Source organism: Falco cherrug, chromosome Z (assembly GCF_023634085.1).
Source record: "Falco cherrug isolate bFalChe1 chromosome Z, bFalChe1.pri, whole genome shotgun sequence".
In the NCBI taxonomy this organism is placed as follows: domain Eukaryota; kingdom Metazoa; phylum Chordata; class Aves; order Falconiformes; family Falconidae; genus Falco; species Falco cherrug.
The window spans coordinates 78,347,026-78,371,930 of NC_073720.1; the positions used below are offsets into that span (position 1 = coordinate 78,347,026).

Genomic DNA, 24,905 nt, shown 5'->3' on the forward strand with positions numbered 1-24,905 from the left:
CTCGAGTAAAGAGGTAGCAGACAGGGAGCCCAGGTTGTCTTCTTGATCCTGCCATTGAGGAGGAAAGGCTGGAAGAGGAGTGGACAGATCTGGCAGGTCAACAACCAGTTGCATAGCTTTTATTGACAACAGGGACTTGGTTTGTACAACCATGGGATCCTCCTTGAGGACTGAGGACTGCTAGGAAAAGGCAAGATCCACCTCACCAAATGGGGCAAAATCTTCTTTTCCAGAAGGCTGGCCAACCTGATGAGGGGAGCATTAAAGTAGAAATGATGAGGGAGGGAGGTGATGATGACCCACAATCAAGTGAGGAAGTGGTGGTCTGAGCTGGCAAGCAAAGGGCACAGGGTGAAGTAGAGAGAAGAGACCTCAAAACCAACCAAACAGGGCACAGAGGGTGCCCACCCCAGGTGTAGGTACACAAATCAGGAGATGCCACTCTGGAAGAGGCTCTCACACCCTTCTGAGAACCCAGCATGCCAGGGGATCTCTCCCTGTAGTGTCTTGTACATTAGTGTGCACAACACAGGAACTAGTAGATGTTAAGAACACAAGAAAGCACTTTTACTGTGGTGTGGTCACACTCAGGACAAGGGTCCCCAGAGAGGTTGTGGAGTCTCCCTCCATGAAGATATTCAAGACCTTACTGGACATGGCCGTGGGCAACCTGCTCAGAGGTGACCTTGCTTGCGTAGGGGGATTGGCTCTGATGATAGCTGCTTGAGCAGAGGGATTGATCTGAAGATGCTGCCAACATCTGCCACTCTCTGATTCTCTGACTGAAGATACTAATCTTTTGCTCTTTTTGGTCTATTATTTGTTAGGCTTGGGGTTTTTTTTCCCAAGCAATTTAAAATTTAATAGAAGAACAATGCATATGCCTGGAGTTACCTATGAATGTTCTTCTGCCATATATACCCCTATGGAGAAGAGGTTTAATCACTTCAGTTCACATCTTGCATTTATAGTTAATACTTAGAGCCTTTAAGGAAATATTAAATAGCTAATTTCCTCTTGAAGTTTCAAGTTGCACATGTCATTGCGTAGAAAATGAGGGTGAGCAGCTGGGAGTTAATGTGCTGTACACAATTTCTTATGAATCTGTATAATAGAGTATGTACACATATTATTGGTCTTGTACGAGTGATATAAAATGGCACAATGCATCTTTTAATTTCATTGAAGATTTTTTGTGAAATAGGCTGTCATGACTTATGTTTCTAGAGCATATGTTTCTATTAAAAGTTAGAGTTGGACACATTTGGGATGACATTTTGATGATAGACAAAAAATAACTTTTGTTAAAGGCAACCTTTCATTTTGAGATTTTAACCAGTTTCTGTGAGCACCTTTTATACAGTCCTCCAATATGATATGTATGCTTAGTTTTTTTATTTAACTTTATGTGTCTTCTGGAAACTGCCACATGAAGAGAAACAAAAGGGGGGATGGGAGGAAGGATCCTTACGAATCTATCCATCGCACTGAATTCTTCGTTTCCTCAAGAAAGTGCAGTAAGTGTGATGGGCTTGAGTTGGTTGTGCAACCCCAGCCCAGCTGCAGCTGGAAGAACTTTTCTGGTTAGAGCCTGACCACTTTCTTCTGGGAGCAAGGAAACGGTGTCCATCAGAGCTTTTGGTGAATGTGTTGCTGCTCCTGCTTGGGGCAGAGCACCGCTTTGCTGTACATTCCCTAGAGAAAGCAACCCCACCAGGAAAGTGCCTGATGAACCACCTGTTCTCCTGCAAACTGAAAACTGAGTTATCAAGCGAAAAACCAAGGTAGTAACTTGGGTTTTCTGTGTTTCTTCACGTTATGGTCTTAAAGTGTGGAAACATGAGTACTTAAAAAGCTCTTAGTTTCAAAGGGTGTCATCTGCAGATGGATACAAGGGCAGGCACCAAGTGCTTCAGATCTGTTGCCTGTGCAGTACTGAGGGGGGTTGTGCTGGAAGCCCAGAAATCCTCTTCTGCCAGGGAGTCAGCAGTGATTTCTAGCTGAGGACTACATTCTTGCTCTGGATTTATGGTGAAAATAGGTATCCTTGTCTGTATTGTAGCTAGACAGTGTCGGGAATGTGTCATTTGCACAAGATGATACAAAAGGGTGTTGTCAGGTTGGCAATTGCATCTTGACTTCGTTTTGACTGTACTTCTCTCTGGTTTTGCCTCCGGTATGATAGCCACAGCAGCAGCCACAAAATCAAAGGTGGTGGGAGAATACACAGCTAGGCACAGAACAGTATTACATGTGTAAAACTAGTCTGATTTATGAGGCCTCTAAAAGTAAGGAAGATACAGTTGTTTCTATAGCATGATTTTCGACGTTAGGCGGAAAGGATTTTACCTTGTATTTGCTAACCACTAAAGTCAACTTACGTTGTGCTCGGCACCTCAGAATAGAAAGTGTCTCTCGCTGTTTCTGCTTCAGCGCAGTGGCAATCGCAGCACATCCCTCTGAATGTTGCAGCAAAGTCCACGATCTTTTCTTAAAGACGCGTAGCCCACCTTACTTGTGCCAAATTATTCAGAATCGCAAACTTGCTCTCCGTTTGTTACCGCCAGTGAGGTGAGTTAGCAAGGCTTGTGCAGACCGGTCATCCCCTGCCTGTGCATTTGGTGTGGGTGCTCCCCGAGCACGGAGACCACCGGCAACATGTGCCTGAATGTTAAGTAGCCTGCTGAGAACCGTTGCTGCCTTCGTGCAGCTGTTTGTTCTTGCTATCTGACCCATATAGTCAGGAAGGAAAAATACACCATAGTGCCCCAGTATGGGACAGGGATTTTTTTTTTTAATAAATCAGAAAAGAAACATGAAAATGTCAGCTTAATCAAGCGTTTAAATTTTATTAATCAAGTCTAATTTTTATGAGTGCAAATAATCGCTGAAGCTGGACAAATTTGCTCTAGATTGCATCAGAAACATAATTTTAATATTTAATGGCCTGCTGAATTTAAATGGAGAATTATCTTTATGAAACATGCTCTTCATAATTTGCCATTAAATGAGAAATGAACAAATCAACATAAATCTTACATAAAGGTTATTTAACTAAATGTTGGTACTATAAATATTTTAAATGCATTATGCACTAATTTAACAGTCACACAGTACACTATATAAAGATATAAGTTGGGCAGAAACCATAATAGAATGTAATACTGCAAGTGGCTATCTGGGCTGCAGTTAAAAGACTATCCGTGCTCCGTGCTGCAATTATAAACCCTGCATCAGAGGTTTACGTACAAATCAGAGTATGTAGTAACCCCTTGCTAAAACTTTACATGGCTCTTCTTATCCTAGTAGGAGTTACAGAAGACAAAGGCAGTGCAGAACTAAAATATTTTAGCTGGTTTTGGTCACCTGAAGAAAAAAACTAAACCCCCACCCTAGGTATCTCCAGCATTTAAAAAAAGAAAAGGCTTTTTTTCTGTCATAAACCAATTGATTTTTTAATTGGATTTTGCCTTTTTTTCAAATATAGACTTCCAATATAGTGGGCACCTAAAATTGAAGTTTACTGCACATAGAGGCATTTTTTTCTATGAGACTGTTTTAATGATTTTTGTAAATTTTTTTGCATTTGCATCAAGATTTACATTGCAACAAGATTCACTTGACAGGCTGTAGTGGCCATTATAAATAATCAATATTATATAAGCTAACATCAGTTTAGTTTCTAATAAAAATTCCCAAGTATTGTTAGTTTTTTATTCATCTTTGGTCTGGTTTTCTTTTACTTCAACACATTTTAGTTTAGCCTAGAGTTTAAGAACTTGGGGATTGTGCTGCAGTTTTAATGTATTTAGCCAAATGTATCACCTGAGGTGGGGGGGGTAGGGGGTGGGGGGGAGAAAAAATTAACGGAAATCACAATAATATGTGTATTAGATACATTGTCACCTAAAATATATAACACAGCTTTTTTCTACTGGAAAGCTTGTCAGCTCCAAATTTTAATGATAATAGTGATAGACTGTGTCACACCCATGAGCTTAAAATTATTTGGATAAATGCTGTTTTAAAAGAGAAGCGTGTCTGGTCCTGCTAGAATCTGAAAACTGTTTGAAGAGAAGTAATAATAATGGTGAAAACCTATATCAAGCCATTGTGTCATTAATAAGAGAGTTTATCATGAGGTTTTGCCCAAGATTTCTAGCTCACAACATTGTGTGAAGGTGTTATTTTTGATAGTCCTGCACAGCGAACTTGCCATTGATATTTAGCCAGCCAAAGAACAGTGGGTTTTTTCGTTCTGCTGAACTAAAAATGAGGCATTCTGAGCGAGATCTGACATTTCAAGTGCACAGTACATGTTGAAGCCTTTAGATGGAGACATACTTCAAATAAACACCTAATATTCAGTTCATAGTGCATTGTGTAAATACAAGAAAGAGCTAAGATAAATGAGAACCAAATATTGAAAGAAATACAGAGAAAAAGGCCTACTACGTGTGCCATTTTTATGTTAGAAATGACTTAGTCTTACCTACATTACCTATATTCATTGGCAACTGAATATTGAGGGCATATAAACCTGACAACAGGAAAAAGGTAACGTGCTCCTCTGTAATAAACTGTATTTACAGCCTATGCCTGTTGCCAAGCAATTTATTATACTGTAAATAAAAATTCTGTTGTTGACATTACAGAACTACACATAATCACTAGCATGCATCAAAAGGCATCTGATAGCCATATTAAAGTCTCATTTCCTATTAAGGATCAGACTAAATTACAATATGAGCACTTCCCAGAATAAGCTAACCAAATGCATTCTGTAAGAAGAAATAATTGTATTTGAGTGTCTCTGTAAAAATCAGGAAGTATTTTAGCAGTAAAGTACTAATGCTTTTTGGTTTAGCCTGCTGTCTTCTGTACTGCAGTATATTCAACCTTACTGGCAAGCTTATCACAGTAATTATTATTACATCTAGTGGTTCGGTTACCTTGATGATTGCTGCAGATGAAATACCCCAAGGTCAAAACATTAGTGGTATTAATCAGGATCGCTTGTATTCCATATATACTACACTCTTAAATCAGAATCTGTTAATTTGATTTTTATTTTCCTTATAACTGTGGTATATAAAAGGTGGACATTTTAATTAAGCTGTATCTCCTGTAAAGTTTCTCCTCAGCAATTCCGTGAAAGAAGCAGATGTCATGTTGTGAACATGAGCAGAAAACTGCTGCTGAAGCCGGCTTACTGGCAATGGGCATCTTCACTTGAACTGAAAGTACTTGGAAATGCCCTGAGAGAGGCCAAGTGTTTTACGCATCCTTCTGAATCTGTGCACATCGCACAATTTTATATTACGTTTACACACGGACACTGAACTGGGTGGCACACATGCATACAGTACAGTTTATGCTGGCACGGTACGAATGAATCATGAAATCCAAACGTCCTGAACAGTACAGTCCTGACGACATTCATTGCACATCTGGAATGCATCTAATTTGGAATCGAATCTCGTTCTCTCTTTTATTTTGTCTTACGGATGTGAATACCTACATGTGAAAATACAAACGTCTGCAGAGATTTTGACACTGCAACATGTGACCTAGCATAAAAACAGTTTTCTTTGGTTTTTCATTTGAAACCAGCTACGTTTGAAGGACCACATCAAGACACAATTCAGTCTAGAGAAGTGCTAGTGGAGGCGGGGCATTGCTTCACTTTAAAGAAAAGTATGAAGTTAACAGTCGTCAGGGTTATCTCCAGAGGTAGTGCCTCTCCTTTTATTTTTTTTTCTTTATTTTGCATATTAGTGGAGAGCAGATACCTGGTATTGTTAACATGTAAAGACATCAAAGTATCTCCTGTGCAGGTGTTTCTTTTGGATGGGTTGAGGAACTTAGAACGGAAGATAATTCACAGAGTGACTTGTGGTTTGCACGTTTTGTGTGAGAAACAGCAAGCTGATAGTAAAAGGGATGGACCTTTCATTAAAAGTGGTGTTAAGTTTCATTGTGTCATATTTCCATGGAGTCTTCAGGTTCAGGAGGTATTTTAAAGTTCCATGCAACCGCGGGGTTCTGATTCAGCCTCCTTGTAAATAACTAGATTCCAACCATACTTTGCAGGTGTTGAGGTTAGAAGTCAAAGTGAATTCATTTCTCAGAAATCCTATCCTGTTTGCTAGTCGACAGGTCATCTTTGGAATAAATGCAAGTTGTAAGTCAGTGTCAGCTTCCTCCCAAGACTGCGCTGCAGCCCGCCGAGGCCGGGGTCTTCTCTGCCATGCTGAGGCAGCCACGCTGCCTCCTGTAGCCTGGTGCAACGCTGCTGCCACGCCAGAACAGACACCTCTATGACCTCTGCAGATCGTACAGCATTTACAGACCGAGCTGCTCAGAGAGGGTGGGAATGGACCAGGAGCAATGGCAGCACGTCGGAATTAGCCTGCGTGCTCCTGCCAATTAATAAGCTTTTGGTAGGACTGCTTTGCACAGGGAGGATCTTACGTTGTTTAAGCATCACCTGCTTACTGTTTGGCTGTGAAGCAGCTGACGTGCCATACTTGAGGCCATTGACGTGTGTTTTCTAAAATGTCATCTGTATTCCTATTGCGTTCAAGGGACAGTACCAAGAAACAGGTTCTTGCAAGACCTTCTACCAGTGTGCGGCGTGTAAGTCTGTGACAAGTGACATTACAGAAGGTCATGTCACTTTTAACTGCTTGCATTAGATCTTTCTGATTTCCCCAGTGCCCTTCCTTTGTTTGATTAATACTACTTGATTTCAAGCAAGGTATAGGAAGGCATACTTTAGAACAAGTATTCTATGGGCAATCTAAGATTTTTGCCATAGAACTTTTAATAAAATAACTCTAATGTTTCATTCTATCTTCATATGCTTTTTCCTGCCCTCCATCTCCCTCTCCTCTCCCTCCTTCCCTGTTTCCTCCCTCCCCCCATCATACCTCCCCCAGGTACAATGCTTGACATAGAGATCCGAATAACTACCATATTCCTTCAAACCAAAGCAGCACACGTGCACTTTATTTGAATAGCAACGAGGCAGAATCAAAGGAGAAAAAGAAATTCCATTGTGTATGTTTTTTTCTGCAGTATTCTTACTACAATGTTGAACTGAAATCTGTTGCTCAGATCTACTGTACCACTTGGAACAGCCTTGCTTTGTTCTGCAGAAATAGGTTGTACTTCGGGATATGGCTTTTGTAAGGCTTCAGCGTACTGATTCTGCACAGATAATACAATTATGAAGAATCTACTGTCCCTGTTTTATTTTGTGTCTAAGTTCTGAAAACACTTGTTTTAGTGGTTTGATAAATTGTATTATTGTGTCCTTATTGTCTGAACGCTCTTTTTTTAAATTTTATTTCTTTTAACTCTTCCTTTTGCATTTCAAGACAAGTGAAAGCATGGGCTATGTTTTATGTACTTCAAAGAATCATTTAGGCATCTTGGGCACAGGAGCACTTTTACTGTATTTTATTTTGGTACAATAATCAAATTCTGTTTTCCTTTCCAGACAATTCGGTACTCCGAGGCTCAGTGTAATTGATGATATGACTAACCTGGAACAAGAGCGTAGACTTGCAGTAGCTTTTGAAGTAAAAAATGGAATGGAGGAGCTGGAAATCTGGGCTCAGTTCTGGGCTTCAAGTGATTTCAAAGGACTTTTTGTGTCCTTTGAGCAAGCTAGCATTTTGCCACTGTATAGAAGCTTGTAAAGTAGTTTGAGATCATTAAATGGGGAAGAAAAGAAAATGTGACTCTGAAGTATTATTATCTGGATAATTTAGAATGGGTATTGTCATGCAAGCGATTTCAGTGAGGTGCCATCATTTGCAACAATTTGAGAGGTTTCCAATTCAGCTAATTGTCTCCATGCTAACTTTAGCACTGATGTGAGATAGGCATTCTGCTGTTCAATCCTGTCAAGACAAGGGATTTCTGGAAGTACATAAGAGATCTTTAAGTGTCTGGGGAATCGTAATGTTGAATAGTAGGAGACGTAGTGAGTTTAGTCAGCTCCAGGTGTAGGCAGTATCTGAGTCAACAGATTCAGGTTTATACCTTGGGCTTTAGTCACCTAATGATGTAATTGCAGATTTTTTTTTTGCATGTGGCAAAACTGATTTGAGAGGGTTTCCGTCTCGTTGCAGCCCTTGACAGCTTCTTTTCATCCTCTCTCCTCAGTTCACTGTTTTCTTGGTAGAGCTGATGCTAGTGTTTCTGGAGCTGCGTGGTGAACTGGATCACCAAAACCATCCATGTTGAAAGTTTCAGGGTGGGTGGTTTTTGGAAGAACTCAGCCCAGTGTTGTAGTTTACAGCTCAGCTTCCCCACAGACTTGGAACAGCCCAGGGAAGATGACAGTGAGCTACCAGGAGAGGAGAGGAGCAGGGGGGTGATGCAGGTTCATGGGAAACTGAACATGCCTTTGCTTCCACACACAGGTTGGTGAAGACAGGACCCTCAGACTGCTCCAAACAGGATGGCTAAAACAGTGTACCGAGCTTCAGCAGGAACTGACAAGCATTTCCCCTCTCAACGCTGAGGTGTGACCATCCCGGACTCTGTGCACTGTCTCTGATCCCTTTTCTTTAAGAAATGGAGCAGAGCTGGCCAGAAGGGGAAACTGTTGAGGGAGGTGTCTTCTTCATGGATAGTGGCTAGAGCACAGCCTTGTTTCCTTCTTCAGCCCAAGGGGACACAAATGCCTCTGGCTGGCTGGCATCAGGTCAGAGGCTGCAGAAGATTCGGCCGGTCAGGCTCCTCCTGCTGAAATCGTCTTTCTGGGCAGGAGGCAATTCAAGAGTAGTTGTTCCTTCATTGCTCAGGTCATGCTTCTTCCTTTTGAATGTGCTCCTTCTTTTGCTGTTCCTTTGGGTTCTAAGCTCAGGGACAGAGCAGCCAGTAGACCTAACTGGAGGCTCTTTCTCTTCCAAAGTGTCACAGGCTTGTTGTTAGAGGTGTTCAGAGACTGGGTTCAGACAAGGATGAGCAGCTGAAACTGCCGATGTTTGGAACCATGCAGCTGACCTGTGTGCACTAGACATGCGTATTAAATCAGTCTACGTGGAGTTTACATTTTGCATGGGCTCATGTAACAGGGTTAACTGGGATCTTCTTGGTGGTGGAGATAATTTGGAGAAAGGCATCTGATACACTCACTCTTCATTTTTAAGTTCTTCTCTTTCCTGAATTTGGCTGTTGGGTAGTGTTAAAGTCCCTTTAGTTCTTGGACGTGGATTTGGACACGATGAGATTGTACTTGCAGCTGTGTTTGGGGGCGTGATTATAGAGTCATAATTTTAATGTGTCATCTTAAATGACACGTGCACTAAAATCATTTGTAGCTTCACCTATATAACAAAGCAAACTATCGTTTTAGTTGGTAGCAGGTCTGTAAAATAGGCCGAAGTATTAATGTTTCATATGAACGAGTTCTTCCTTCTCTTGTCCTTTTAATGCATATTTTATAATACATAGTACACACTTTTTGCATCTGTAATATGACACTGGGATAGTCGATCTTTGCTGACCTTCATTATGGATGTTCTTATAGCCTTGTGAGTACTCACAGATAAATAATGATATAAAGAGCCACATTATTTTCTGGTTATAAGGAGGTACAACTGTATTACAGTTCTACAAACAGAGAATTTTCCCTGTGGTGTAGGCAGAAGGGGCAGTCACAGTGTTGTGAGAGAGGGATTTGTGAGTTCTAAGTCTGCATCTGCAGCTGATCATCTTCAGAAAGTCATTTAATATCTCTGTAAACTAGATTTAATAGTGGCTCATTTCGTGCTTATGGTGTGATTAGTAATTATTAGTATTTGTAGAATGGAGTGTATGTGTATATTTCGGTGTTGGACTGAAAAGGCTGTTTAAACAGAAAAATACATGGATGCAGACATGTGGCAACTGCAGCTAGCAATGAATGTGCGTACAGATTATATGAAATGACTATTAAGAAACACAGTGCTAATGCTGACAGAGCATATGGTATATATCTTTGTTGTAGATTATAAGGAGATAAGCTAGTATGAATTTATTCCCAGCTTTGTATTCTTCAAATCTCTTGGTGAATGCTGTAAATTCTGTTAAAAATCTTGCATGTTTCTGTAGGTAGCAGTAAATTTAAAGCAAGCATTTGTGTGTGCTGCATAGGCACCAGTGGAGCTGACAAAGGATTCCTTTAGTTAAAATAATCATATATTGAATTTTGAACTACCTTTTAAATACTTAAATTGTCAAGCAAGCATTTTGTACAGGAAGGGTTTTCAGTATATAATTCCCTGATGTAGGTCAATTAAAGCTGTAACACTTTCCTAAATTTGAATCTCTAGATCAAGTGTTTTTTCCTAGTTGTACATTTTCCTTCTGTGCATTTATTTCAAATGTTAATAAAGTTTTCATCTACAAAAGCTTTAGAATTGACAGAACAAAACTCTTCCTTTTTAAATCATGACAACTACTACTGTTTCTGTCTGCAGGTAGTGGAGGACATGCTAGAGGACGAGGAAGAAGAGGATGACAGAGATGACAAGGTAATTATCTTTCCTAGCACTTGGGTATCTGGGGATGGGAGAATTTAGACATGACACTGTTTTTACAGACAGTTAAAAAAGGAGCTGAAGTGTTTTAGTCCAGAAAATTGGACAGAGCTGTTTATCATCCTAACAATGCTACAGTGTGTTGCAGGAAAGGATAGAGGACTATAAATCCTGCGGTCTTTTTTTTTTTTTTCTTTCTTTCTTTTTTTTTTTTTTCCCTTGGTCCAGAGCTGGGTCAAATATTTTTTCTGCCAGGAACAAAAATAATTCAGCCTGTCTGGAACTTGATAGCTCTTGTGAAGATAACTGCAGTGACAACTGTTTTTGAAGGACAAAAATTTGTCCTGTCTTGAGTATTACAAATAGGGCTGCATTTTAGGGGAAAAATGGTGTAGAAATAGCAACTCCATACTAGCTAAAGTTGGGATATTGACATCTATAATTCTCAAAAAATTACTTGGAATGGCTGAAATGCTTTGCACTCTGTATGACATTTAAATAATCACAATTCTCGTAGGCATCTGCTTGATTTGAAGTTGGCATTGTGGCCCAGCAAGCCAGGTCACTGTTGCAGATCGCTCAGCTATCTGAGCAAACGCGGTTTGGTTTTGAGGCTGCTGGTTGGGCTGAGGATTGCAGCCACAGTAAATAACAGCTCATTTCCACATCTTATTGAGCCAAGCTATGGGACTGCTTGGATTGGTTGTCCCCCAGGGAGAGGGAAAAACCAGAGAAAAGAAATTAGAATGACCTTGCACCACTGAAGCAATGGCTAGCGCTGGCGGGAGAGCTTTCTGGTGAGACGAGTGCAGTGAAGACAGCCCCGTCGTTGCTGGTATTTTCATACCAGGAAGGTGATATTTGTGGAAAGAAAGAAAAGGGGGGAAAAATAGATAATTTTACAAGAACTCCACATTAAAATACAGATGATTTTGACCTTCACAGATGTTCCCCCACTTCTGTTGTGGTAAAGCAAGGAGGGTTGGTTGTTTTTGTGTTGGTTTTTTTTTTTTTTTTCCAAGAGGAGAAAACCAGTGTACGTTAATTTATGCCCTTGACCTTTGTTTCTAGTTGAGATGTACAGTTATACACCACTGTAAGAATTCATATGCTGGCAGCAGCATTTGAAATGTCAGAAAATTCACTGTGATTAGTTAATCCCCTGAATGATTATTTTTCTGTTAGCTAACACCTAAGACCTGAGAGATGCTAAAAAAAACCACGGGTATTCTCCTCATTCCGTTGCCAGCTCAAACATTTTACGATTGACAGAAGGTTATTATGTGAAATTCTTCTATACATCACTTAAATTGTTAGCTACATCATTTCAGAATCGACAAACACTGTAGTAACAAAACCTTCTTTTACAAAACACGTATGTGATGGTTTTTAGCACTAAATGATATGAGCATACACTTCTGGCAATAAAATATATGATTTATTGCAAAGGTCAGTCATGTAGCTGTGGAGAGCTTGTATTTTAACTCAACATGCTGGCTTTGAATCATCATTTCTTTTCTGATAAACACTGATCTGCCATCCATTTGAGGGCATTTTCTCCTGTTTCGTTCTGCTTTATTATTAGAGCTGGTGCAAAAGTATCATCCTGGTAGCGTGTGTGTTCCTGGATATTTTAATCACTGTGATTAGTTCACAAAGAATAGTGCTTGACTGCTTGTCATTTAAGCCAGCCTATGTAGTTACCACTTAGTGGTTTTTGGAAAGTACAAAACAAACTCCTGTGCAAGGGAAGATGAGGGCGGGGGTCAGCCCCCCACCCCCCCAGTTCTCTGGCGATTAGCTGATGCCGGGCAAAATATACCCAATTAGAAATACCGCACTGGGTTTCAATGTTGTGATCTAATATTCAGCTTTCTCAAACTGACACCAGAGTTCAAACATTTTTCTAGACCTAGTTACCAAGGTTGAATAAAAGTGAGCGCTGACATTACTGTGTGCATTCAGTGAGCCCTTTTATTGAATATTTAAGAGCTGTCTTTCTATACAGAAGATGTTTAGGTTGAATTTTATAAATTCAAAGCTGCCTTCGTTATTGCAAACATTTTGAATTCTCATGATTGAATATGCTGTTTGAATGGAAAAGGAAATTACACTTTCTAAAACAAGCATTTATGGACTACCAGGTATATTCAGTACTCTTCACAGTGGGCATTATTTTGCACTGAACTAAACTGTAAAATGTAAGCACATGGTTAGGACCAAGTTGCTTGTCATTAGAAGCTGGTAGGGTGTTTTTTTCTTTCTGGTGCACTAGACGTGCTCTGGTAACTGCTGCTGTTCCTCTTACATCTTTTTGTCAAAATAGAAGGGTGCAGTTTTGCACTATTGAGATTCATAGATGTGTTTTCTTAAAGCTATGTGCAAGACCAAATTTTCTGAGAAAACGAATGCATGTTTTGTAACACCACCTGGTAGCGGCCTCTGGCTTTTATTATTCCTCTGGTTTTTTTTTCATACGGTATCATAGAAAAGTCAGGTAAATGGGTCTTCTTATGCGATAAAAGTGAAAAGATTAATAAATGTGCCAAAGCCTCACTTTAATTGAAACTGAAGCATATGTTGCAAGTATGTGAAATATGTCCCAGATGTTTGACCACGGCCAGTGTCTTTGCTTTCCCTGATTACCACAAGGCAGCTATTAGTCCTGTAACCTTTGGACTTAACGGTAAATGGGGTATTACATGGCACAGAACTGGAGCACCTGTTTTCCATTCAGTAAAGACCCCTGGCAGGCTTTACCTAAGCCTGTCCGTATGTTTTCACTTAGCAGATTGTTGGGTGATTATGAAAAGTGTCTTTCTTTAGAGCCAGCTTAGATATTAGTCACTTGCTCACAGTGAAAGGGCAACTCTTTGGCTACTTGATGAGGTCCGTGTGGGCAGGCACTGATGTAGGTTATGGGACGTGTGACAGAGGGACGTTGCTCCCCATCCCGAAACTGAAGAGTTACTGAAGTCATAAGCTGAGGATGGTCAATGCTTAGATGTATGTAATTAGTTAAAGTAATGCATTTTATTAATAGCGTGGTGTAATACTGACAGGAGTTTGACAACGTAGCTTGCACTTGCCGCAGTACTTAGTCTCATTCCAATGTTCTGAATTTTAGTAACCTTATTTTCACCCTCTGCTGCAATAAGGTACACAGGACTGTCAATTTAAAGTCGTAGGATTTTTTTTTTTTTTTTTTTACTGGAGAATGTTAACTTTCCTCTTGAGTTGCAATATGGCTAATAAACTAAAATGGCAAGTATAGTTCTTGTTATATCAGTTACAAACCGATGCTTAGCAGTGGAACACTTTTTTCCCTAATTTTGTTTCTTTGTCATGTTACATATTTAGGCACTGAAGAAGTTGTTGTAGTTTGTTTGGCTCAGGCATTTTTCCTTAGTTTAATACTAGTTTTTCCAAGAAATAGCACTGGATTCTGCATTCCATATGTTCCATACTGCTTGCTAAGCCTATGCCAACCACAGATTTACTGTGGTTGATAATCTGATTTCTGTCTCCTCCCTCCCTCTCTCTCTCTTTTTTTTTTTTTTTTTTGGCTCCCTTCCAAACACTGGCTTACACTGTATTTTGGCAAATAAGGGTCCGTTAAATTACATGAAGTCAAATTACCAACGAGCTATCAAAAGGATTTTTACACAGTTGTGTTATAATAATGTAGCGGTCAATATGCATAATCTATGTATATAAGATTTTGGTTTGTCATTTAAGAAGTTCAGGTGTGCTTTTCACATGGCTTTATTCTTTGAAAAGCTGCAGATAAGATTTCAGATAATCACAAAGAATTTCAGCTCAGCATTTTGTGGGAAGCCCTCAGCATGCCACAGAATAAGGCCAGTGAGCAATGCTACTATTGCAGATTTAAGTGGAGGAAGATGCACAGTATGAGCACTATTTTATTTTACCTTTTTATTAACAGTAACAGTATTTTATTAATACAGAATATTCAAATCATTTGCACCTTTGGCTACTCTCTCTCTAGGTTTTCATTCTTTGAAGAATTCCTTGCAGTTCTCAGTCAATGTTATTATGTTTCAAGATAACTAGAAGCTTTTATAATGAATGATAGTTGAGGCAAATTAAAGTATGTTTTAAAGCTTTTAATCATCCCTGCTGAGAGGTACCAACTTTGTTTTCAAGCCAAGACACCTTTGTAACCCATCTCAGAAGCATACCCTGCATTTTTACCAAAAGTAGATCATGAGGAGGAGGAAAGATAGCTCTGATGTAGCCTGTATTTTTATATTCTTTAAAGGAGAAGATTGTAATCTATTGTAGTGGCAGTTATTTCCTATAAAGTAAATGGTGGAAAAACAATAAAGAAATAGAGAGTCAGTGGAGTGAAGAGAAAATTCCAGACTGAATAAATCCATAGGTTCACCTGTAGTTTGATTCTACCATTGAATTCTCCGTGAACATAGCCCCTAAATACTAACTGTAAATAAAAAAATAACAGCTTCCAGTGAAAACTGTAGCTTCATATGAAATTCCCGTCCCCTGAAAGCTTTGCCAGACTGTGTGTACTTACCAGACAAACCTACTACAGGGCAATCTACAGTACGTAGCTGCAGAAGTCAAACTTCTCAGTGCAGTTTGGTTTCAGCTCCCTTTAGTTGTTCCTACAGAGGTGGCGATAAGAGGCGTGTGTGTGGGTTTTATCAAACTTGTACATAGTAGAAGGGATGATGGTGTAGACTGCTTCAAGCCATACACCAGAGTATCAGCTGATGCTGTTTCTGATCATTGGATCGTCCCAGAGTCACAGCTGTGGAGTTACTTTTGCCGGCATGTACCTTGGATCACATGGAGCCTTTGCACAGGAGCTTCCACAAAGAGTGGTTCCCATCCTGCCCGGTACTGGGGCATTGGGTGGGCTTCGTGATCAAAGGGTACACCTTTGGAAACAGGTAACTTGGACAGCTTTCTGAGAGGTTTAGTTTTAATGAGATCAGGCTTCTTCATCGCAGCACAGCCCTGAAATGCGGTCAGGATTACTGGAGTAAAATGAGTACCAGTGAGATCAGAATCTGCGGTTTCTATCTGGAGTTTGGCACCAGAGGAGGTGTGTGTGTGTGAGAGAGAGTCCCTGGGGGACCATGTGTCTATAAACTGTTGAATGAATTGCACACATCCATGTACGTGTTTTTTTTCACCTGTGACTAATACAGTGTGGGTAATGTTCCTCATTTATTAAGTAATCCAAGTATAATTCAATAAATTATTAAATCAAATGAAGGATATGTCTTAATTATGTTAGCAGTTGCAGAATGTGACATAATTTTGCACTACATTTTTCATCTACCCTTAATATTATTTCTTAATATAACTAAGCAGGTTGAAATTCTTTGAGACCAAGCAAAGGTTTGTTTTCACCGAGCTCCTCAAAAAGTAACTTCATAAAACAGAGTGTCTTCTCTGTGACTCAGCGGAGAGAAATAATGAGTGTTGAAGGAAGTGGCCAAAAGCTTGTACTGCTGGGTTCTCTTTGAAAAAATCTTCCTACACGTGCAGGTCGGTTTACTTCTTATCTCCAAAGACATCCATCTGTTATGTGGTTTTAAAAGTGGTGAGAATGGACCGTTTCTTATTATCTTAACAGAATTTTTTAACATAGTTTCATGCAGAATCGTGACATCTGGGTTCTGTTTTGGCCACTGCCATGCACCACTTGCCACTCTAAGCAAGCTGTGTAGCTGCATAAGTATTTGCCAGTTGCCTGAATATTTCTTTAGGTTTTATCATAGCTCCCCATTTTAGCCTTCTGGAGACCAGCCCCAAACACCTGTTTTAGAGAGATGCCTTTTGAACTTGTTCTACAGCAAAGTGTACTGCCCATAATACAGAACAAGTCTGCATCTAAGTCCCACAGAAAGCAGAGATGGTAACGTGTAAGACAGAACTTCAGAAGCCTAGTAGAAGAGAAGTGATGGTTGAGATGGGCTAGCATGAGGATGGGTGCTGCACAGACCTGGTCCCTGGTGGCAGACATGGGGCTGGCACAGTGTGCGTGAATGGGAGTGGAGGACCAGTGGAGTTGATGCTGTGGGAGAAGACCATGTCCAGCAGTGTGGCTGTCTGCAAAATGGGTAGCATGTTGTCGTTTGGGTTTTCAGCTGAGGTTTGATGCTGAGGCTCACAGCACAGCACAACTGTAAATCTCCTTTTTGAGCTAGGTGTGTGCCTTTGACTTCGCTGAAATGCTTGTCAGAAAAATTGCAGTCTCAACTACAAAAATTTGCCATGACAGTTGATCAGGCATTGCTGTGCTTTATGGAAGAAAACATGGGAACGTGGAGAAATAAATTGCAGGGTTTTGCAAATAACATGCATGTGTTTTGTGTGCAGTTTAAAGTATCTCTGTGTCAGTAGAAGATTTTATATTGTTTACTTGATGTTGAGGTGTGGATCAGTGATGGTGTTGCTGGACAAATACATCCAGGCCAAATACAATCCTGACAAAATGGAAGAGGCACCCCTGACCCAAAGAATTTTAAGTGCAAATCTTCTCCTAGCTGAGTGTGGTATGGAATTACAATGCTGGCTTTGTGCAGCAGTGTCCACAAGGACACAGTGTGGCATGGTAGGGAGCAGAGTGTGCTGCTGCTTGGCTTTCAGCAGCTGGCAGACCAAGAGGTAAATTTGGCATAAATAAAGGTTGTGGACAAATCGTGCATATAGCTAGCTTCAATCTGCTTCCTTTTTGTTCTGTAGATGGGGGGGGAGGTGGCGGGTGGGGAGGTGGGGGGGGGGGGGGTGTGCATTTAGCAATAACTACTAGAAAAGCTCCAAAGGGGTGGCAGTTTACTAGGGAAGTTTGTCCTCTAAATGAATTAATGTGGTCACCTGCTTCAGCAAGCTGTAAATACACTTCCATTCAGAAAAGGCAAGTGGTTCCACCCATCCCAGAAGTTGGTGGACATAAAGCTCCTAACTAGTGGATAACTGTAGGTGCTTAGAGGCTTTCCAACAGGAGTTTTGTTACCAGGCACCTTCTCCTCCACTGCTCTGGACTATACATGCCTTTTTTGGGGGGGAAATTACATGTTAGAATGCTGATAGCTCAGATGATGTCACCTCTGCCAAAAAAAGGGTTTGCCCAGTCCTCCATCCTGCAGTATCTCTTCCCACTTTCTGTTGAGATAGAGGTTAAAGCAGCCCTTTGCTGCTGAGTTTTCATGGCTTCTTGGTTTTGGTGCCTGTTGGGATCAGGTGTGCACCACGTATGAAATGTGCTTATTTTCCAGTACTCGCAATCCAGACATGGAGACAATTCTTTAATCATGGGAACCTTCCATTAAAACAGTTCTGTAGATTTTAAAGCATAAGTGCAGGGAAGAATGCATCGGTTTTCTGTGGGGGAAAAGTATATATTTTTGTAGGTATCTAGCCTCCTGCTGTAGCAGGGACTGGAAGATAACCAAAGACACAGGTGACTGCTATGTGAAGGATGAGGTTTTCCTAATTCCTTTGAAGCTCTTGTTTCTGTTTGGGCAGTTTATGCGGCTTAGTGGTGGGTCTTGCCAGGGCAAGAGGCAGCAGTCTGCCAACCTCCAGCAGAAATTTGCGGAAGTAGCTGATTTGTGAACCTGTATCCTCACAGAGCATCCTTCCAGCAGGACAGGTACCTGCCATGGCTGCTGCTGCCTGGTGTGGGCTCACAAAAGGTCAAGCGCTGGAACAAAGTGCTGGGGAGGGCAGTGGGTCTTTTGTGGGTTTAGTGACTTTTCTGTTGAGTTGCGTGCCAAGGGTACAGATGCCCACCCATGATCCTTGTGGGAGCAGCTCTGAGTTGAGGATCCTGTGGGAACAAGAGCTGAAACAGAGAGAGATGCCAGAAAAGACATAAAGAAAGAAAAAAAAACCCAGCTTGTGGAGACAACTTAGGGAACCAGGGTGGCCGGGCGTTGGGCAGACAGGGATGTGGGGAAGGATGCTGAGATCTGTGTCAGGAGAAGGCGAAGAGGCAGGGAGAGGCCACCAAGCCCTGGGTGGAGGTGTGCTGGGGGAACACGTGTGGGTTGAGCATCTATACAGGAATGTGCAGAGCTTATCTTAAATCTCACGTACCTTAATTTGGGAGCAATTGGCTTTGCCATCTTGGTAGCGCTTTGAATGTAGTCTTCGATGTACAACTGAGATACACTCGAAAATTAGAATTTATGGCATATGGAAAAGCAATAAACAGTTGTTTTAGCACTCTAGCTTAGTATTAAATGTGACTTAAGGACCGGGGTGGTGTCTGCGTTATCTGCATCATCAGCAAATGTATGTTTGACTGGTTTGGGAGCAGATGAGGTAATACGATAGGTTAACATACAGCTGTAGCAGTCTGATAATGCAGTGTTTTTATTGATTGCCTAACTGAGTAACTGCGCCAGGTATTAGGTTTGCTTGTCACAGTGCTTAGTGCCTGGGGTAGTTGAGCAAGTTACTTTTCCACTGAGTTGACCTCAAAGTCTCAGAGTCTTTCAATCAAACTCCTCAGATTTCATACGCTGGCAATTCTGTTCCTTTTCTAATGGGCTATATTAAAGGAAATGTGTCACCTTTTGCACCATGTAATACTAAATCAGATGAGAATTCATGCACAATTATGTCAGTGGAAATCTAATATTACAGACCTGCTTATCTCAAGATAGCACATGGAAAAATAAACTTGCACAACTGACAGATTTACTTGATTCTACAGATAAGTTATTTGTAAGTAACTGAGCTGAGGAATGTATATGGATTATTTTCATACATTCCAAAAAATGTCTATGAAAAATGGCTAATAAATATTTTAAGTATGGGTTCTCTCTTCTTTCTCTTTTTCCTGTTTCCTTTCCCCTTTTATCTTTTCTTGGCCTGCTCAAGCGCTAAAGAAACAAAGTCCAGGGTGGGAGAAACAGACTTTATGTTAGCAAACCCTTTTTGTTCTGAAGGCTAACAAGTTTACAAAAACAAAATGGACACCCCTCATTTATGTAATGTCACAGATACCTGATGGCATCTAGGTAACACAGAGCTCTGGGAGAAAAGCGCTGTATCGATAAGGTATTGCTTTCTGTTTTTCTTTTAACAGTGTAAAAAAGTCAGAACACCATTGCTAAATCTGAAGCTTTCTTGCAATCAGAAATAGTAATTTAAGATTGATTGCTCAGCAGATGTTCCTTTTAGTATTTTACAGAAAAGAGTAGCATGATTCCTCCTACCTTTAACATACGGCAATGTGTTGTTATGCCTTTAATGTGTGGTATTAGCTATAATTTAAAATCAAGTATGGAAAAGATGTTTTTTGGCCTTAGATTACTGTTTGATTGAAATTTTAAATACCAATAGGGAAAGAATAGATAGCAATCCTTTAGAATACCCTCTCTGCTGCTGCAGAGGAGGCGGCTAATCTATGGTTGGGTTTGTTTTAAAATATTTCTTTTTTATGTTTGGGGGGGAATTTAGAATTTGTGTGGGTGATTCCATGCACCAAAGCATCTTCTAGTCTATTCTGCAAAGTCCCAGGGCTGCTTTCCTTTCCACTCTAAAAGAACAAATGCTGCCTGAATATTTTAGATCAATACATAGCATATAGTGAAGATCAAGAAACAGTTTACTCAGCTATTTTTCTGAAGCATAATACACACCCCTGCATTTTGATAGAGGAATGGGTTGCATAGTAATAGTTGTGGTTTCTCGACTGTCTGTTAAAAATTAAGATTTCATAGTGTGTTCAGGGAACGCTTGAAGCTGCATTAACAGAAATTACATTATATAGTGTTACAGGCCAAGAGCCAGTTTGTTACTAAATAATTTTTTTGAAACGTCTCTTATGTTGTGTAATTTTTTTCACCCAGCTTCCTCAGGATATTTATTGATTCAGAAGAAAATATCGCGGTGTTCTAACACCATGATATTTAAGAAAAAATAACAATAAAAAAAAGTTTTAGGCTGAATTTTGAGTTCTTAATGCATAAATATGGAAATGTCATTTCCTGAAAGCGCTGAAGATTTTTTTTTTTCCCCAGTGAAATGTTGTCTGTTTATTTGGTAATGGACTAAAAGTGTTCAGATGACATATAGACCCTTTCTTGGTTTGCTTCTGTAAATCAGTGCCTGCAAACTAAGGAGAGGAACTGCAATGGGTCAGTGAAAGGTGTTTTCAGACAAAAGCTAAAGGTGCTTTTCAGGATAATCTAACCAAGAATGTAACGAACGTTATGCTGCAGCACAACCCACCAAGCAAAGGCCACCTTAAGGTGTGAAATGCTTGTCTTTTGGAGGCTGGAACTCCTGAACCCCTGTGCACAGAGACCACTGGAGACTCCTTGTTCTTCAGACTTTGAAGGGAAAACACAACAGTTTGGGTGTTGGACCACAGTGTGTTTTCCTTCGATGCCAACCAGACTTCAGGGGCTGCTCATTCATGGGCCATAGCCCCAAAAAGCCCCAAGCAAAAGCCAGCAGATTCAAGAGCAGCACTCCACACTCTTGAAGCTCCCCCCAAAAGTTTGGTGAGAAGCTCCTTTTCTAGTAGGTTTTGCTGTTTGACGTTGCATCTATTGGTCGAGTCAAAGAACAGCACAACCCCTTCTTGGGAGTCTGCTGGAAGAGTAATATGGGGAAAGTTCAAAATGTTTTATATCTCTAAATTGCTGTTTTCATTCAGAGCTCAGATGTCACCACAGATGGACATAATCTATTGAGTTTGAAGAAATACCATTCTTTTAAATGGAGCTGCCTTTAAAAAGCAGGTCAGCATTAAAATGCGAAGAAAAGTAGTACAAGATTTGATGGAAATATGCAGAACAGAGCCAGATCCTTTTTCCAGATGACCAAAGCACAGTAGTTATAAGTTGTTTGGATCAAATATATTGGGATTTAAGGTTATTGTCTCTGCCAATACACTGTTTATTTTTTGTTGTCAGAACAGTGGAGGAAATATCCTTTGCTGATGCTTTTTTTTCTTTTATTTGGCTTGGGGATCAGGTCATTGTCTGCCCACCAGTCCCCACATCCTCAAATTTTTGCTCTGCAGCTCATGTTTCGATGCCAGCTGCTGAGATCCTTAAGTAGGACTTTGGAATATCTATTTTCTTCAGGTTTTCTGGGGGAAAAGAAACAGTTTTGATGTTGTACTTCCAGGTCATTCACAAGTATTACTGGAAGTACCTCAAGCATGCAGGAACATTTTACAGATGTTTCTTCCTTATTCTCATTTTAACACTGAGATGTTTTAGTGCAGATTATTGAGATTCAGCAGTCTACCCGTGTGTCCTGAACTAGAGTGGAGAAAGAAAGGTTTTTTCTCATTCCTTCGAATATGTCTTCTCTTGTCTGTTTCCTCCACATTGGCTAAGCACAGTGCCAAAGCCCTGGGGGTCTGAGTCCGTGAATGGTGTCATTTGTCACAAGCATTAATACTTCTGGCAAATTCCTGTTTGATAAGGAGCAGCACAGAGGAGTAACTCTTTGAGCAAATACAGGGACAGAGAGTCAGGGGAAAAGGTGCGGGGAAAGCAGAGGGGAGAAAAGAAAGAAAATGGCTGTATGCTTGTGTTTCAGTGGGGTAGGTGGGGACGATTGATGAAGAATTTGCAAGGACATTGTCTGCAAAGCTCTGTGTTTATAGAGCATTTCCCATGTATAGATATCGTTTGTGTGGATTACGTCCCTAAGATGATAAGCACACAGCAACTTGGAACTTGTGGCCAAGTTAATACCGTTCAGTACACAAGGGGTTTTGGGCTTTGCCCCGCAAAATTCATTGAATTTCAGAAACCCTAACTTATCTGTGTTAACAAATCCGTTGGGTGGAAGTAGCAGCCAGAAGCATCCAGTCTTTGTAGTTTCACAACAGATTGCTTGAAGATCCAAGCTTAAAACAAAATTGTATTGAAAATAGCTAAAAGGAATTTGACCAAACTGGACTACAAAGTGAATTAAGACTTCTTAGGGAAAGAGGTAAGGATCACAAAAAGGGGACAAATTCATCAGCTGAAAGACATAAGGGGAATAGGAAGAGATTTCTGCTTTAACAATGGAAAAAAAAACCAAAAACCCCAAAACCGACAAGAAAACAATGTATCCTTCCTGAATGAAGAGGGGAATAAAATTGTTTAAAAACTCCCTGATTTTGGATTTCTTTAAAAAAGTTTTCAGCAACAGAATGCAGGAAAGAAATACCAGCTGTAAAGAAAACATGCTACATTTCTAAAGACTATTTTGGGGGAATACTTGGAAGTGATGCTTTGACTATTAAAGAAATTTTCTAATAATCTTACTGCTCTACTGACATTTATTATTCAAAAGGCGTGGCAAAATACAGAAGTGCTGAAAGGCAGGAGTGTGTTATACTTCTGTTTTTAAAACTGCAGGGGGGATCGATCCTGACAATTACTGTTGTTTTAATCTGTTGTTCTCTGTAAATGAAAGACCAGCCTTGAAGAAGAAGTGGCCAAATATGTGAGTTTATTCCCCTATCTGGACACAGGAACTCAGAGAACTTCCTGACGAACTCCTGTGACCATTGACATCAGTGAGTGCCACATATTCTGTGTGTGCTGGCTGTCATAAAATGCACTTTTCTATGTAAAAGCCTCAGACTTTGCAGAACATGAGTTTGGTTGCACATATTTACAATCCCAGTCATTGCTATTAGAATTATGATATAAATCTATGCTTCTATTTCAAAGTCTGTGATGATTATTTTTGATCAAAATGATCCCCCAAATCAGTATCAGGACTTGGGACACCCAAGATGGTTTCTGTACCTGCTGTCCGCTTCCCAGGAAGGTGAGGAGGGTTGGAGAAATCACTTTACACAATCTGAGCATGAAAAACATTCATAAAAGATAATGTTAGCTTCTGAGAAGACACTAAAAAATAAAAGGAAGGTCTGCTGTTCTTACTCCTTTTTTTTTTCCTTTTTTTTTTCCTTTTTTTTTTTTTTCCTTTTTTTTTCTTTTGAATGAAGTCATTTACAAGGACAAGGTCTTGTAATAGCTTCCAGGGAGTCAAAAAGGATATATTTCCATAAGGATGAAACTAAACAGCAGAAATAATTGTTACAATTATGCTCTAGTAATATCCTGCTTTGCTTTCTCCATCATTTATCTAAAAAGTCAAGGACAGGGAGCACTCCAAAGCTGCTGCACTGCCTGACACGCATAGTAGTGTTCTTCCCCTTCAGAGATGTCGATACCATCCAGACAGTATACATTTCTTCTGGGCATCATCAATATCCTTACTCAGAGTTGTATCCTAGAAAAGCATGTAAGGACAGAGGGCAGAAGCATGGCCAGAGCCCTGGCCTGAGTTTCTAAAGTATAAAATACTAGATCGGTTACCTGCTATTAGGACTTTGAAAAGGTTTTCTGCTTAGGAATCCTTTATATTCTTCCCTCTCCCTCCTCATTTCCATGTATAGTTCTTCCTACTCTTACACTCTAGGAGAAAATTGGAACTGTGATTAGATATACAAAATGATCTCCACCACAAACTACACAAAATCAGCGCCATTCAGTTGTTGCTGTTGTTTTACAGGTTTAGATGCCTATTTAAAACACGTTAATGGTGACTGAGGTTTTAGAAATGTTTATTGAAAGTAATGTTTGTAGTAACAGTAAGGAAAATTGAATGTGGGGTGGATGAGATTAAAATATATTGCTTCTTAGTAGTACTTCAGGTGAATAGTTTGGATCTTTTAGTAATATACATCCATTCTAATGAGGGTACTTCTGGTTTGCTCCATATTATTAGACAAGGTGGGGAGCGGAGAGCTCAGTTCAGCTCTGTCACTGGAATCAGCCAAAGGATTTATGCCACATAAATGGCATATAAAGAAATTAGAAACAAATGACCACACGGAAGGGTGAAACAAGTAATAGCCTCTCGCCGCTGAGCAATCTCAACCCTTGTGACGCTGGGACTGCGTTCAATGACAGTGCTGTACACAGTGGTGCCTTCGTACTCGAAAGGGTCTTTTCAGCACTCACAGAATACAGCTAGGGACACAACATGGCAACAGCTGAGGGGCTAAGCAGGGCTTGTGCATGAAATATGAAAAATAATGATGATGACCAGCTGTGAAAGAGATGGCTGTCTTTTTATACTACTTTTCTGAGAAGCGGTGCCCATTTTATTTTGATTTAACTGGGCTTGCTTTGTTACCCTGCGTACTCAGAGGTAATTGATAACTTAGTATCTAATGCTTTTTTACTTTCTCCACCACCTTCTGTGGTGCAGCTAGTTGTTTTTCTGCCCCTGCTTCAAGGTAAACCCATCCTCTGGGGATGCTGAGACCCCCCAGGCTCTGCTCTGAGAGGTCCCCGCTCCCCTTCCTAGGGCAAACAACAAAAAAAGTCT

General features: G+C 40.3%; 1 protein-coding gene across 9 annotated transcripts in view; it reads left to right on the forward strand.

Annotated features, from left to right (window-relative positions):
- Nucleotides 1-24,905, forward strand: part of MCTP1 (multiple C2 and transmembrane domain containing 1) — a 275,473-nt gene that overhangs the window by 225,954 nt on the left and 24,614 nt on the right. For 7 of the 9 annotated variants that reach the window (XM_055699706.1, XM_055699707.1, XM_055699710.1 and 4 more), the window contains 2 exons: nucleotides 8,436-8,537; nucleotides 10,479-10,532. In XM_055699706.1, coding sequence (XP_055555681.1) covers nucleotides 8,436-8,537; nucleotides 10,479-10,532 — 156 coding nt within the window. The remainder of the gene's footprint in view (nucleotides 1-8,435; nucleotides 8,538-10,478; nucleotides 10,533-24,905) is intronic. The other 2 variants (XM_055699709.1, XM_055699708.1) reach the window with 1 other exon arrangement.